General features: G+C 32.4%; 1 protein-coding gene across 1 annotated transcript; it reads right to left on the bottom strand.

Moving 5' to 3' along the window:
* Positions 1–7,362: 7,362 nt before the first annotated feature.
* LOC101257665 (uncharacterized) lies at positions 7,363–16,860 on the bottom strand. The gene is made up of 5 exons (XM_026031027.2): positions 16,704–16,860; positions 16,508–16,547; positions 9,122–15,787; positions 7,834–9,005; positions 7,363–7,627 (listed from the first exon to the last, which is right to left on the bottom strand). The coding sequence occupies exons 3-4, from the start codon at positions 15,754–15,756 to the stop codon at positions 7,853–7,855; spliced, it is 7,788 nt and encodes a 2,595-aa protein (XP_025886812.1). The 5' UTR covers positions 15,757–15,787; positions 16,508–16,547; positions 16,704–16,860; the 3' UTR covers positions 7,363–7,627; positions 7,834–7,852.
* Between the last annotated feature and the right edge of the window lie 1,011 nt (positions 16,861–17,871).

The raw sequence follows: 17,871 nt of genomic DNA, 5'->3' as shown, positions 1-17,871 counted from the left end.
GAAATTTTAACTAAAATTTTATATTTATTTTAAAAAATTATTTATTATATAAATATCAAACTATTGGAAATCAATAGCAAGAAATATCGTTATTTAAAATTTCCGACTTCACCTCTATATTAACAATCGATAAATAAATAATCTTCAGATAATATCATACAACAACTTAGACAATAGCACGAAAATAACCTATTTTAATTGACTAAACTGTAATATGTACATGACTTTATCGATATATACGACTTAAATTCTTAAAAAAAAATTATTTTAATTTTTTGGGTGGGGTGGGGGGTTAAATAGAGAGAAGGGGGAGGAATCTAGGATGGGTCCTATAGAGGGGGCAGGGTTTGCCACCTAACCTACCAACACCTATCGTGCATTAGGACTATGGCCTTTCCCATCCATTATCCTTTTCTCTAACTCACCATCAAACTTATATAGCCTATGTAGAAATTAGGCCTCTATATCATTTTATTTTGAATTTTGAGTGACATATGAAAGAAAAAAATAAAGTTATATAGGAGAAAGTAGATATATACTATTCCTCGATAAGAGGGAGTTGCTCATATCATAAGCAATATCTCTTACTTTCAATTTTAAGATTGTGAGTTCGAATCACCAACAGAGCACAATACTGAAAGCTCTTGAGTGCGGTAATATATATATACACTACTTCCTCTTACTCGTTGGTGTCGTACTTTTCTTTTTGATTTGTTTTAAAAAAATATATATTTTTTCTTTTTTGATAATATATTTTAGATCAAAAGATAAAAGGTCGTATTTTAGTAGATTCGATCAATTCTAAGTTTAGAATGACGAAAATCATTTCCTTATATTCTTATATTTTATGTCGAGTAAAAATCAGATAAACAAATTAAAATATCGAAGATATATATTACTACTAGCCTACTACTATAGTAGAAGAGAACTCTTAGGAAAAGGTGCACAAAACAAACAATAGCCCCCACCTTCTTTTTTAATATATTTATTTCAAATATATATAAACCCTACCATGCATAGTTTGTTCATTTTTATTTTATTTTTTTTGTATTTGTGACCCTCCAATCCAAGTGTCCATATCTATCCTCCAAAATTTTGAAATGACTTTATCTTGAAACATGTCGTTATTCCCCGCTTTCCTCTCTCCTTCCTCTCTTCAGAGTTGATCAAGGACAATTTCAAATTAAAATTATAATAATAAAAATAAAAATAGTAATTATGATATACATATATATGCGCTATATTTTTAAAGAAGGGTAAAGTTTTAACTTTTTCGTAAAATAAAACGTAAATTTGAACTTTTTTTATATAACTATTTGATATTTTATAATCATATATCGATATAATCATGACTAATTTAAATTTGCGCTAGGATAGTGCTCATGCTCATTAGAGGAGGGGGAAGCGCTTCCAATTAGGAATTTTTCTATTTTTAAGTCTCGAGCAATAAATTTCTCCTTTTATAAATTTGGTTCCCTTCCTATTTTGTCCACTAAAAAATAATAAAAATACATAAATAAATGGGTGAAAAATTGAGTCAAACTTTTTCTGGCGAAATTTCTTTTCAACCAAATGCCAAGAAAGAATAACTTCTTCAATATAGTTTTTCCATTTTTGCAAAAAAAAAAAAAAAATGTCTGAAAAAAATAAACATTTTTTGCAAAAACTAAAAACTACTTTTAAACAAGAAAAAAACATTTCTTGAATTTTGAACAATACTTCACAAATTCTAAATGCAATTCTTGGTGGGATATTGCACATTTTCATAGATAATATATACACATATAAGCTAATTATTAGTAATAATAATGACATATGAACTAAACTTATCTATTATTTGAACCAATACCTAATAAACTCAAGAACCCTAAAGATTCACATAAAATAACATTAGTTGGTACAAAATTGACCCCATATCCAATACACATTAGTATTGGAATTTTCAACATGTACATTGTTGATTTAACATATATAGAACATTCATGATAGATTAGAAAATTTTGATTATATTGGTCATGTGGTATGAGAATACAGGGAAAAATTGTCATAACCAAATATAGAAAGATTAGGACAAAAGATTCTTCTTGTAAGATTCAAGAACAAGCTAGGGTTACAAAATAGTGTAAGCACAAGTAAATTATTGAGACCTTACAATACTTAAATTGGTTAATTGATGTGTACATTTGTCATTGATGAAAATTAGAGAGGAGGTTGTAAGTCTCTATCACCACCACCACAATTTTTTTCTTTTGATGTTTTTTTTTTTTTGCCTAATATATTTCTTTCACATCTTAACCTATTTTTCTTGTTTGAATATAAAATCAATTTGTATTGTTTGTTAAAAAAATTCACTTTTCATATTTCTATTCTTTCTCTACCTTAAATTACCATTTTCTTAAAATTGCCATTGTTTAATTTGGAAACAAAAATTTATACTCATCTAACAATTTTTAGATAAGATAATCGTCTCATGCTTCAATATAATATCAGAACAGGTCATGATATTTGAATGTTACAATCGCTTAATATATATAAAAAAAAATAGATCACCACATAAATATCAATTTGTATTGTGTGAGGAGGCATGTATGAGGCACAATTAGTAAATAAAATTGTGTTGTCTCAAATGGCCATACACTTCTTAGGTAAAGGCAGTGAACTCACGAATAAGAGCGGAATGGGTGCAAGGGGTTTATCTGAAATCTCTTTGGTAAAAGATTACGTTGTATATTTAATATTAACTTTTTATGTGTATATATAGTCAATATTGAATTCTCACATTTCTTTGCGTGTTAACTTTTTTTTATTTGAATCACTTAACAAAAATTCTGATCCCGGCACTACTTATGAATATGTGAATTGAAGGAGAAGGTCGACTTTAAAACCTATATAAACATCGCAACATGAAGTTATAATTAAGTGATGTATAACCAATAACAAAAAAGGGTTTAATTTGATGTTATTAAAAAAACAGACTGACTCAACGAGATAGGTATGAATTTATAATTTGTACTTTTGTAGTCACTAACATTCAACTCAATCTCTATTTTTTTAAAAACATTATTAATTTTTTCATTAATTGTAAGGTATTTAATTAGATACTCTAATCTAATTAATAACTAGACATGGAACATTAGGACCCATAGAAAATTGAATAATATTCGAATACAGCAAAGAGTGTCCCTTCCCTCTGTGCCAAAATTGGCCACAAACACATGCAGCCACAAATTAGTTGTTGATTTAACGATTCATCCATTTCTATCGATCAATCAAATCGAGGTATATGCATTCAGTAACTTCGATTTAAATTTTATAATGTCAAAAGAGAAATATTATGAATTTTATAAGGTTTAAAATCTGACTCCGCTTCTGAATAAGGCTATTAGTAATAAATAGTATAGTATTTATATTTGTTATGCTTGTGGTACTTTTCTCTCTTATAGTAATACATCCGATTAACTTGATATACTTTATACTAATTTTTTTTTAATTTCTTTACCATTTACAAATAAGATAACTCTATTTTAATTTTTTGTTTTTCAAAAAATAAATAAATAAAATTAATGGACCATGGATGTGACTCATTCTTTTATATTTTTCGTACCCTTCTTTTTTTTGATAAATATAGAAATGTCGTGGGGAGCTACATGCATGGGATTCCTTTTGCTTTTGTGGTTATTTTTTTTACTACAAAGTTTTATATATATATATATATATATATATATATATATATATATATATATATATATATATTTGTATGGTCAAATACATAAACAAATTTCTAAATTTATTGGTTTTTTCCTCTCAGGTTTCTCAACTATGTTATTTTTTTATTGAATCATTGAACTATCCATAATTTATTCCTTTTAAATATCGTTGGTTGATGTGAAACCAGATTTTGTGAGGGTATTGATAGAAAGGATATATATGTTGTTTCAGAAACACATTAGTTCAATTGATGATGAAAATGTTCGAGAATAATTGTGTTTTACTTTAAGTCATTTGAACACATTAGAAAACAAATGAGACTAACACACAATTTGTCTTCATTCCTTCAATCAAAAACATTACATTACGAACACAATTGAAGGCATTTACAATAGAAAAGTCTGTCAAAATCAGTCAACAGTATTTAAAAGGAATAAATTATGGATGGTTCGATGATTTAATAGGAAAATGACGTAGTTAAGGTACCTGAAGGAAAAAATTCAACAAATTTAAAGATCTGTTTATGAGTTCGGCCAATTTATATATATATATATTAATGCATGTCAAAAGTATGTTTATGATGAGGGTATCATTGGCTGCTTAGTTTATTCATGAATATTGTGGGACTTATATAGAATTATTAGTCCTCAATTTTATTTCAAATTCAACGTGACTAGATAATTTTCAATTCTTAAAACAAAAAATTAAAAATATGTTGTATCATATGTACTATAAAAGTAAAGTTAAAGCAAACTCTATAAGCGATAGAAATTAGAGCGTAACTAATCTTACTCCTACCTCGTATAAATATTTGTTACTAAATTTATTTTTATCATTTTTATAATATCGTACAACGATATCTAAAATAAATGATGATAATGATTTGAGAAATATTGAGAGTATTGGGACCCATTTTCATGTACAAATTTCATTATCTTAAAATAAATAAAATAAAGAATATTATATTATATTTTTTTTATTTTATATATAAGGCAAAGACAAGAGAAGGAAGCATCACAGCTTCACATGACTTTATTAGTTGGAAGTTTCAAGAATCCCATTGGAAATAGGGTGGATTCATGTTCTTAGTTTCTGCTATACTCATACTTGTAATTTTTTAAAAATAATTTTAATAATTTCTATATGATATAATTAAATATTTAACTAAATAAAATAAAATAATTATAATAATTATTTTTTTTTAAAAAAAAGTAAATGAATCTTTTGCCTTCACATGTCCCTCATATATAAGAGTTCTGATGTGTTCAGCTTAAAAACTGTTCCCATGTGCTTTCTCTTCTATGTTTCTCCTCACTCTTCTTTGAAAGCGATTTGTCAACTACTTGATTTTTATATCCCGTTATTTTTTATTCAGTGTTTGATATTTTATTATAAAAATTTTAAATAATCGTTTGTATAGTAATTAAGTTTTTAAACGGATATAAAAGTTCAATCAAAGCTAGTGACCAAGGAGTTATCGATTGCTCAAGTGGTAAGCATCTGCATAAATCAAAGGGTGGTTAGCATGAATTTATATACGAAGACTATTTAGAGATATATATTAAATTTTTTTTAATATAATTAGTGAAATTTCTACCTTTGTTACTATTCTCGACCTTCAATTTTGAAGATTGTGATTTCGAGTTATCTAGGAGCTAAAATTCGAGAGCTCATGGAAAGGTTGGAAAGAAAATTAACGTTACTAAATTATGCCTAATTTGTAATTAAAACTTTAACTCCGCCTCTATAAATGAATTGGCGACTAAACTAAAGTTGTTCCGATCGACCACTAAGATATTTCTAGGGGTAAACCGCTTCCAACAAAATGTGATCTTATTCTAAAAATTTGAATTCAAAATATTTATTCGAAAATAAAACAATACTTACTACTTCATCGCTATAAATATATAGTGGTACTTGTTATACTTATTTATTTTTTTAAATGTGTAATGGTGGATATGATTTTTTTTTAATATACTATAACGATATGATCGAGTTGGGCCACTTGAATTTGTCTATTGGGATTAAATATGTAATGCATCTTCTAACTTCCTTATTAATATATTTTATTTTTTTCCATTTTGGTAGATGCAAAGTTTTCATTATCTTAATTAATTTAATTATAATACGTACCTACGTAAATGTTGAAACTATCGCTAAGGAGCACTAATTAATTAAGGCCTAATGTTTGCTATTTTAGAAAATTGTCCTATATTTTTTAGTGTCCCTTTATATAAAATTTATTATTATTGAAATAACCAACCATACTCATAAGAAAATCGTGAATTATATAGGAATTTTTTTGGAGATTAATTTTTCTATGAATTTCATACGAATTATTAAAAAAAATCTTCAATTAATTCACAGGTTTCCTGGAGTCAGCTCGTGCTACGAGTTTTTCTTATAAAATGAGTTTCCTGGAGTCAGCTCGTGCTACGAATTTTTCTTATAAAATGAGTTTATAGTTGAAGTGATTGGTCATATAGTATAAGGAAAAAAACAATAGTGAAAAGGATTATGAAAAGAAATGACTTATGAGCTGTATATAATTAATTATTACTAGTAAGGTCATGAAAACTATAGTCTATATATAGGGACTATACACACACAAAAAAAAAAGAAAAAAAAAAGGAAGATATATATTCATAATATAATTATGTTGCTTAATTGAAAGACAGTTCCCCCCTGAGAAATTGCATGGTAAAAGTTCAACAACACTATCATCATGAAGTTGCCAATCCAACCACTCACATAATTTTCAATCTTCTTATAATTATTTTCTAACGGTCTGATCCAATTGTTAAGATATTGTTTGTTTTTTATCTAGATCGATATAAATTTATTCTTTTGAAGTAATTTAACCTCTGATCAAAGAATTGATCATGAACTCATTCTTATATCTTACTACAAAACTAGAGAAAAGGTGTATTGAGTGGAATTTGAAGGAAAGAGGTGCATATATTTGTATGAAATATAAGTATAATAAACGCGTTATTTTATTTGGATCTTAACTAATAATGATGCTTTACAATATTTTGGATGTGCATAATGTAGATATACATGTTCTATGTGATATAATATATATGTGACATTACATAAGATGCATGTTTCTAATCGTGCTACTTTGCAAAAATTTAAGTGTGTATCATACATATCAAAAATTGAAGAATATAAATATCAATTGAGACTAACTTACCTTGAATATAAAATAACTTCAGATCATTATGTCTGAAGTTATATCACAACTAGAAACAAACAAAGGATGAATCGATGAAAATTTGTGTTACAAAATATAATTCTTTCAAAATCTTTAAAAAATTAGCCACCAAATATTTTTCATTTGGAAAATTTTAATGGAAAAATAATACCGTTTATTATTTTGTTAATGAGTACCATTAAAAATGCTAAAGATTGATAGCCAGTGTATACTTCATGTATAATCGTATATACTTTATGTATAGTTAATCTAGATTTAACTTTTTGAGTGTATCACAATGTATAATCAATGTATAATTCATTTATAAGTAAGTTATATTGTATAGTAAGTGTATACTTTCTATGACTTTTGGCAAGCTATATTATGTACTTTCTATGATATATAAAGGCGGATCTAATATCTGAAGTTAATACACAATCGAGGCAAAAGCTATTGGATTCCCGTGAACCTCGTGTACATTGTACTCTAGATCCTTCACTGTTGATATAGTGCCATACAAGTTCAGGAAGCAAATGTTTATGTGAAAATGAAACAAACCAACATTTTAAATATCAAATGTTCAGCCAACAAACTTTCATAAATTGACCAACAGGAACGTGTCAAATTAGGCCTTGAGTCTAACTCACACCCCAGAAGCTAAGATTGTCTAGGCCGTACAAGGAGCTCAAGATTCCAACACAACTTACAAATCAACATGTTCCGCTGCAATACAAAAAAATGAATGAGAGTGGAAATGTACTATACTCGCGTGGATTTCTTGGACATTCAACTAATAGTACTTATTATCTCAGAAAGTCACTTTCTTTGTTGAAAGAAGATTGGAATAAAGAAAGAAAGACGGCTTTATGAAGTAATAACTATTAGTTGAATGACCATCTGATAGATGAACGTGGCAGGGATCAACATACCAGATACGAGTCAAGGAGATCATGACCTTCTATCCCAATCAGGAGGTTGTATAGTAACTGTGAACGCATCATTTGCCATATCTTCCCTTTGCGTTGTTTGAATCTCCTCTGCTGAATTAGCAACAGACCAGCTGCACCAGTTTACTTCAATGCTTTTTAGAGAAACAACGTCCTCGAAATGAGAAGGGATGTTCTCAAGCCTCTTACAGTTTGTTAAAACCAAACGTTCAAGACTAGGGAACGAATCCTCAGAAATCGACCATTTAGCAAAGTTGAGGCTGTCCAGTTTCAAGTATTTGAGTTCACGGAACTGCGTATCATTCACATTCCACTGAACTCCTGCAAAGGCGTTGTTTACTAACTTTAGAACCTCCAATTTACACAATGTTCCAATGACTGAGATTTCGTTCCAAGGTAGAGAAAAGCTGGACAAAGTTAACTCCCTTAGCTCGGAAGGGAAATTGAATCCTTCTAGACATTCAACCGGACAGTTGTTGGAGAACAGTTTAAGTGATTCGAGACGACTTAGATAGTCTAATCTAGGAATCAGAACACATTCTCCTCTCCATTTCCTTGAACAACCAACTATACATTTTAGCTTTGTCAAATTTGGCATATTTCTCAGTATCTTTTCCGCGTCTTCACCATAAGAGACATATGGAGTGGAAAAGGTTTGCAAGTTAACTAACTGAGAATCAGCAAGGGATTTACTTCTATTGTCGAGATCAAATGAAGCACGGTCATTTACATGTATATGCCTCAACTTAGTCATATTCAAAAGTGAGCATGGTAATGTTACCTGTCCTCGCATACCTTTTATGATGAACGTTTCAAGATTCCAAAGCTTAGCTATAGATGAAGGAATCGTATCTGCTCCAGTCCGAGCAGAGAAGTACTTCATATGAATTAAAGACTCTATTTCAGTTGGAAAAGTATAACCAATGTTGATCGATTCCAAATCCAATACCTTAACGAGTTTGAAGCTGTTAAGGATGAAGGAGATATCACGCGCCACTGTAGTGTACTGATCATCACTAGTGGCATTGAACAGTAAAGAGCGGATACTTGAGCTATGTGGACGCCACTCAGCAAACTCATCCCGGCAAGAATGTATGGACAAACGATATTCTTCAGGCTTGTCAGGATAGATACGAGCATTCGCATCATCATTTCTGATAAACAAGAAACATAAAAAATGAGAATTGAGGTGAAGATTACTTAAATTCCGTGTCATCTCAAAACTAGACAAACAAATTGAAACGGAGCGAGTAGTATAGTTCTTTTATACCTATAGATCCAGAGCAGAAAATTCTCCTGTTTGGCCTTCTCCAAGCAGAATTTGTGCAATAGATCATGAACACGACACGTTTTCATCTTGCCATTGAACCTTTTCTCCATGTCCATGACTAGATTTCTACTAATAAGGTTTTTCAAGAAATCTTCTGCGACATCTTCAAGTCTTTTTTCGTTATGTTCAAGTACGAAACCTTCTGCCAACCATAGCCTTGTCAATTTCGAGACGTGTATGCTCTTGCCCCTCAAAAATCCTCCAAAATACAAAAAGCAAGGCTTCAGATGATGTGGTAAATTCATGTAACTGAATCCAATTATCGACATGCTCTCTTCCAAGCTATCGATGTTCAGTGCATCTAGACTTTCTTCTACTTCTTTCCACAAATCTGCTTTTTCATTTTTCTCTTTCAGAACACCAGCTACTAGCACGATGAATAGAGGCAACCCGCCACAACTTTTTGCTATTCGAAATCCCACATCTCCAAGTTCAGGTGGACAGCTGCCTCGGCGGAAAACCTTTTTCTGTAATAACTTCCAACTCTCATCATCTCTCAGTAAAGGAAGATCATGAGGATTACTTTCACATTTAGCATATTGCGCCACCTCAGAGAGCCGAGTAGTTAGGATAATTCTACTACCATTTTTAATTCCTTGAAAGCACATATGTAAATAGTCCCATGCTTTTGTGTCCCATACATCATCAATGAGGATTAAGAATCTCTTTGTCAACAGAAATTGACGCAGCTCTTTAGCTAATTGATCATCTGCTTTCTTCGTGTGATCAGAAGGCATAACATCATTCAAAAGAGTAACTAACAATTCTCTCCATGAATATGTTTGAGTCACATGACACTTACCATGAACATCAAAGTAACCGGCAACTATCTGATCATTGTAAATCTGCTCGGCTAGAGTAGTCTTGCCTAAACCAGGCATGCCTACTATTGAGATAACGTCCAGCTGAGACGATCCACCAAGTAGTTGCTTTTTTATTTTCTCCATCACATCCTGGAAAAGCACCATTTCTTCATTTCCTGTCGGGGCATTAGCTAATAAAGATGGCTCAATTAGATAAGTGGAAGTCTTTGCAACTTCATGCAGTGTCACTTCAATATGCTTTCTTCTAAATATCTCAGTAACATCTTTATTAAGAAGCTTAATATTCTCGACAACTTCAGAAATCCAATGAACTTTGTACCAGAGTGGGTAGGAAATCGACAAGCAAGAGTCGATAACATACTCACTTTTGTATGCCATTTCAATTACAAGACCATAAACATCATCATGCTCACCGTTGTTCTCTGAAAAATGACTCAGAAAAGATCTTAGATGTATCAACTCTTCCTTGACTGATCCGATCTGATGCTTCAGTTCGGTGATTAAGTCAAGCTTAGAATGTAACAGCTCCTCCAACTTGCCCAAAAAATAATTGAGGAATCCTAATCCACTGGTCTTGGAGAAGCCAAAGAGTGAAGAGTCTGGGACTTTATAACAAATCATTTTCACCTCTTCTTCAACAAACTTATGCACTTGTTTGACATCATAAAGATATAACAAGTGATACCAAACAGGATTATCACAACTGACAGAGAAGAAAATGACATACTTTGAACTATTAACGACCTCTTGAACACGTTCTACGAGGTCCTTGAATTCCTTATGCATGTCGCGGTGCTGTAAAATATGGTCAAGGAAAGAGCCCAAACGCACCAGATTTTCTTGGACGACAGGTATTTGATTCTTCATAAAAAGGATCGAACCAGCATCACAGGTGAACACCCTGTCCAGATTGTTTAGTAAAAACTTGACAAGGGCTTCTATATTTGTCTTAGTCATGTTGCAAGATGATGCATCCAAATCTTCAAAGCATACGCTTCTTACCTCTGCCTTGACAGCCTTGATCTCACGTAGCAACACAACTAATGAAAGACTCATTTCCTCACAACAAGAACCACTGATTAGTACTGCGTTGTGGGCAGTCACTTCAGCATGCACTAGAAGATCATGCAATTTGTATAGCTCTTTGTGTTGCCTGAGAAGATCTACAAAAAAAGCTCTGAGGAAAACAAGCTCTTCATGAGTATCTTCAATCAGAGCTATAATTTGAGCTTCCAACGTGGCTTTGCGCTTTAGCAGATGTGTCAAGTTCCCCTCAGACTTGATAAACTTGAAAGCCACTGTCAAAAGCTTGATCTCTAGATTGACTTTATTGCTTTCATTTCCATTCACAACATCCTCATAAGATGAACGGATAACATCTTTAGCCTCGAGTGCAATAGTTTCGATTTCTGTCAAGAGATCATTTTGCTTCATGCATTCAATGTACTGAATTGGCGGATCAAGAAGAAATGTTACCAGGAGCAACAACCCTTGGTAAAACCTTTTCCTTTTATTAGTAAATACAACACTGGCTTCATTATTTGGTAACATGTTGAGGCTGTCAAGGATGTACGCATGAAGCCCTATGAAAATCTCATCCATCTTCGAGCCACCTAAGGACGATGTCTTTGAGGATTTAAGCATGCTGAAATATGAATCAATGACCTCAAAGTCAAAAGGAAAAAAGTTCAGCAGATTTATCATAATGAGATGGTTCGATGATGACGATGCAGAAGCGATGGGACACATCTGTCTAATTGCTGCCTTGATAAACTTAAACTTAAGAAGCAACTGAAAATGTGAGAGATTTATTTCCTTAGCTAAGCCTCCTTGCTTTGAATTATGAGAGACCGAACTGATGACGGATCCTGCTTCGGTGGTAACAGATTGTATCAGACACAAAACATCAGCTGTCTTTGTTTGCTTGTTGCACTGATCTGATGAATCCATGAGAAAATTTCTCAAGAATATCAACTCCTGCTTAACATTCTCGATCATATCGTTCAAAGGAGCTACCAATTCTTCATGTTTTGTTGTCTCAATCAAACTGCTCTCTATCTTGATATGATTAAGCTTCACTTGCAAAAGAAATAGCACACGGTCTGCTTCATTAGTCTTCTCACCACAAGAATTGACAGCAGTTTCGGCCTCAATTGCGATATTTTCAATTTCTGTCAGGAGCTCCTGTTGTTTCTTGCATTCAACAGGGATATCAGCAAGAAATGTTTCTATGAGAAGTAACCCTTGGTAAATCTTCGTCACCTCATGAAATCTCAAATCAGCTTCATCCTTCAGTAACTCGCGGAGATTATCTAGAATATATTCAAGGAAATCCATCAAAAGCTCATCCATCCTTGAGATTCCTGTGAATGATGTCTTAGAGAATTTCAGCTTGCTGAAATACGAACTAATGACCTCAAAGTTAATCGGTATAAACTCCAGCAGATTTATCGCAGCATTATCTGGAGCTGATGATGCAGAAATGATGGGACACATCTGTCCAATTGCTCTCTTGATGAACTTAAACTTAAGAAACAATCCGAAATGCAAGAGACTAATTTCCCACGACAAGTTTCCTTGCTTTGAATTATGAGAAATAAAATCAATGAGTGATCCTGTATCGGTAGTGACGGATTGTACCAGGTTCAGAACATCAGTTATCTTAGTTTGATCTTTGCACTTGTCCAACCAATCCATGAGAAAAGCTCTCAAGAATATCAGCTCTAGCTTAACATTGTCAAGAAGATCCTTCAAAGGAGCCATCAAGGTGGCTTCGTGTATTAGTAGCTCGATCAAGCTGCTTTCTACCTTGACATGATTAAGCTTTACCTGCAAAGGAAATGGCAGAGTAATCTTGGTTTCCCCTTGGCACTGCTTCAATGAATCCACGAAAAATGTCCGCAAGAATATCAACTCTTCCTTGACATTGACAATCAGATTCTTCAAAGGGTTCATATCGGTATGTTTAAGTAGCTTAGTCAGACTGCTCTCTGCCATAATACAATTGAGCTTCAGTTGCAAAGGTAAAAGCACTGAATGATCCTCATAAGATGAACGGACAGCAAATTCAGCCTCAATTGCTATAGTTTCAATTTCCATCAAGAGCTCATTTTTGTTCTTGCATTCAATGTAGTGACTCGGGGGATCAGCAATAAATGTTACTATAAGCAACAACCCTTGGTAAAACTTTTTCACCTCATTTGCACCAGTAACAAACAAATTGGTTTCATCCTTCAGTAGTACACTGATGTTGTTGAGAATATAGTCAAGAAACACCATCAAAATGTCATCCATCTTCGGGCTACTCAAGTATACTGTCTTTGTGGATTTGAGCAAGCTAAAGTAAGGATAAATAACCTCAAAGTAGATAGGTACAAAGTTCAGCAGATTTATCAAAGGATGATCAATCACTGTCGTGGATGCAGAGATAACGGGACACATCTGTCTAATCACTGCCTTAATGAACTTGAACATAAGAAGCAATGCGAAATGCATGAGATTGATTTCTCCATCCAAGTCTCCTTGATTTGAACTGAAGTAACGAGAGCTAATGAGCGATCCTGCTCCAGTGGTCACAGATTGAACCATGGTCAAAACATCACTTGCTTGAGTTTGCTCTTTGCACTGCTCCAATGAATCCATGAGAAAAGTTCTCAAGAACATCAGCTCTTCCTGCACATCTTCAATCAGACATTTAAAAGGAGATATCATGGTGGCGCCATGTTTTAGTAGCTCGATCAAACTGCTCTCTACCTTTATATGATTAAGCTTTAGTTGCACGGAAAAAGGCACGGTAATTTTAGTTTTCCCTTTGGTCTGCTCCAATGAATCCATGAGGAAACTTCTCCAGAATATCAGCTCATCCTTGACATTTACAATTAGATCCTTCAAAGGAGAAATCACGGTGGCTTCATGTTTCCGTAGCTCAATCAGACCACTCTCTACCTTGATAAGATTAAGCTTAACTTGCAAACGGAAAAGCACATGCTCTACTTCAGTAGTCTTAAGTAATGAATTGACAGAAGATTCAGCTTCATTCACTATTGTTTCAATTTCAGTCAAGAGATCATATTGTCTCTCACATTCAGTGTACTGGATCGACGTGTCAATGAAAAACGTTACTAGAAGCAACAATCCCTGGTAGAACTTCTTCACCTCATTCGTAGCAGCAACAATCAAACTACCTTCATCATTCAGCAACTCTTGGAGATGATCGAGAATATATTCAAGAAACCCCATCAAAACCTCATCAATCTTCAGGCTACCAAAGGATGATATCTTTGAGGATTTTAGCATGCTGAAATATGAATCAATGACATCAAAGTCAATAGGAAGAAAGTCCAGAAGCTTTCTCATAGGACAGTTTGATTCCGACGAATCAAAAATGACGGGACACGTTTGTCTGAGTACTGCATTAACAAATTTAAACTTAAGAACCAATTGGCAATATGCAATATCCATTTCCCTTTCCAAATCCCCTTGCTCCAAATCATTTGAAAGAGAATTAACGACAGATCCTGCTTCGGTGGTTACATATAGAAGCAATGACAAGATGTCTGTTATCTTAGCTTGCTCTATACACTGCTGCAATGAATCCATGAGAAAAGCTCCCAAGAACATCAGCTCTTGTTGAACTTTATCAATCAGATCCTTCAAAGAAGCCACCTCGGTGGTTTCGTGTAGCTTAACCATCTCAACCTCTATCTTGACATGATTAAACTTCACCTGCAAAGGAAAATGAGTAGTCTTGTCCACATCCTTATCGTACAAGGAGTAGACCAGAATTGCCGCCTCACTAGCCACATATGCAATATGTGATAGAAGAGAAAATCGATTTTTGTCCTTAGTGCATGGTGTTGGCAAGCTCAGAAGAAAAGTACCAAGGTAAACCAATCCTTGTTGAAGCCATTGCATATGATCACCAAAGGCCACTTTCAAGCTGTCGTCACGACTTAGCAGTTCTTCTAGGTCCTCTCGGAGAGAACAGAGAAAACCTTCCACAACTTCATGAGATATCATTGAAGTTTTTGCTCCTGATGAATTTGAGTGGCCTTTTAGGACTCTCGTATAAATCTGTCTCACTTCAGGTTTAACAGGACTTACTGTTTCCAACAGCTTACAGAACTCAGAATGCACCACGTTTTCCGAGTCCAGACATAAGAAAGAGTGTGCAGCATTGTATGCTACATCCTCAGCATGGATCAAGAGATCACTCATTATTGTCTCGTCCTCATAAACGCAAGAATTTGCAGTAAAAATGAGGAATCTCAGAGAAATCAGCTTCTTTTCAAGCATTTCGCCTTTCGTGATGTGAGGGGCAGTAACATCCTTCATACATTTCCATAGAACCAGCACACTCTCAAGCAAAGAATCTACAAATGTCATCATATCGACAGTAATTCCAATAGTTGATCTCAATGGCTTTGAATCTTTGATTTGCCTAGCAATAAACGCCGGTTTTAGTTTTTTCAACACCTTAGAAATCATTCTTATTGTAACCTTTGTTCGACCTTCATTATTCATATGGCACCATATCTCATAAAAGACATTGTGAGCTCCTTCAAATAACGACTCGATTTTTGCAGAAATCCTATTCTCAGGGGTACGTTTCTCCAATTGCTTGAGAAATTCAGCTACAAAGTTTAGCTGTTTCTTAGCAATCTCCAATTCATTATTCACCAAATTTCCCAAATGTCTACCCTTCACAGAGTCTATACCATTTATAACTGCATTACAAGCATCTGCCGCCATCTGGAATTTCTCGATTAGTAATATACTAATCCTGCAAGTTATAAATTTAAACATCTTTACAACTTTGCACCCTCATTTACAAATACTAATTCAAACCATATCACAGAATCCTAACCATAATTATCAGAAAGCAAAAAAGTAGCACAAGGACATTCATAAGCCACAATTCAGGAGCACATATGCAACAACAACAACAACATAACCAGTATAGGGATCTACGGAGGATGGTGTTTATGCAGCGTTACATCTACATTGTAAAAGTAGAGAGGTTGTTTCCGATGGAAGCTCGGATCAAGTGAAGCATAGGAGCACATATGGACATTCTAAATTCTGGACGACTTAATTTCTCATATAATCACTCAATTAATAGTATTATATCCGAAAGTCATATTTCTTTCTTGCGTTCAACTTTCTTCAAACAATTTACTACAGGGCACGTAAATTTGCACGAAAACGAATTCGTACAGTTTCCCAAACTAAGATTACAAAGTTATTAAGTGTAATCAAACTAAATCAGGTTTATAAAAATAGCCTAATGATGACTTAAAGTGCAAACTCAATTTTTTTTACAACAACTATATAGACTTCGATTTTATCGATTTTCATATTAATTGTTGTTGCTACTGTATATTCTTTTCCTACGTGTTTGATATATATTTTACTCAAACTGAAGGTCGTAAAAAAACAATTTTTCTAGCCTTATAAGGTAGAGGTAAAATATTATCCCAACTATATATAACTAATAACTTACTTTGATTTGATGTAAAGCTTTGTTGAATCAAGCACCAAATCTGCAAATAACAGACATTTAACTAATTCACTTAAATGAAGATAAAAAGTTTGAAAATATTTTTTTTTTAAAAAGAAATTAAATTAAATTGGGGGTCTTACAAATAAGTGAAGATTAATAGGCTCAAATAGACAATCAAAAGAAAATTAAAGCTCACCTTTGGTAATTTTTTTTTTTTTTTTTGTGTGTGCTGAAAAAATAGTGTTTAGAGGAAGAAGACTTTTTGATTAGTGAAAGATAATTTCTTGATTATCATTACTAACTAATACTAATAATGTAGCAAAGAAATTAAACAATGACTAAAAGAGTAGACTGACTAATGAATTGGTCTTTTTTTTTTTTTTTTATAAGTGTATGACAGATAGAGGAATATTAATTAGTATTAATTGTTAGAGGAATATTAATTATAATATGTCATATTGTCTCATTTCATGAAGTCAGAAAACACTAAGTAAAAAATTGATTATTTCCATTTTTTTCTATAATACCTAACATATGAATATGTTTTTTAATGTGATCATTATTAATATTTATATCTTTTAATATTATATATACACGAGTAAACACTTAAATTTATATAAAATTAAAATAATATGCATTATCCTACAACACAATTTTGTGTCTTATGTGACATTCTATATATATTGTACCACGTAGAATGTGTGTTGCTGCTTATTCGATTTTATGCAAATTTAAATGTCTATATGACGGACTCAGATACATTGAATACATCCATATCAAATTAAATATAATTATACAAAATACATTAATTTTCTCTCCCATCTTGCTCGTATTTTTTCAATGTATATAACTTAAATATATTTGCAAAAATACTGTGATGGATTTGAAAAGTTTTCTAACAACAAGATTGTGACTGATAAATAAGAGTCCCACATATTTATAACCACCAAGCAAACAACTCATAAATTAACAAATCCTTTTCACTTTTCCTAGCTAGACATTGTTAAAATTTTTTAGTCGATACATATAGATTAAACATCGATTATATATAATTATACATTTGCTGACCATATTTAATTCAAGTGATTGAATGAACGGTATTTAGATTATTTCTTATATGCTGTCCTACACCTTGCTAGATTTCTAGTTAAGGTCGATATGTGTCCTCGCTTGGTATATTAATATTTTAAGTATTTACTCTTTACTAGAACCTATTTTTTTCCCTATTAAAAAAAAAGAAAAAAGAGTAACCATATATCATTTCCAAGTAATATATACATTAGATCGTTATAGGTTTAATTATTGACACTGATATTAATATATATGAACTCATTATATTATACAATATATCTATTGTATTTTTA

Source organism: Solanum lycopersicum, chromosome 5 (assembly GCF_036512215.1).
Source record: "Solanum lycopersicum chromosome 5, SLM_r2.1".
NCBI classification, from domain to species: Eukaryota; Viridiplantae; Streptophyta; class Magnoliopsida; order Solanales; family Solanaceae; genus Solanum; species Solanum lycopersicum.
The sequence above is the reverse complement of the archived record's forward strand: the minus strand, read 5'-3'. Positions and strand labels throughout refer to the sequence as shown.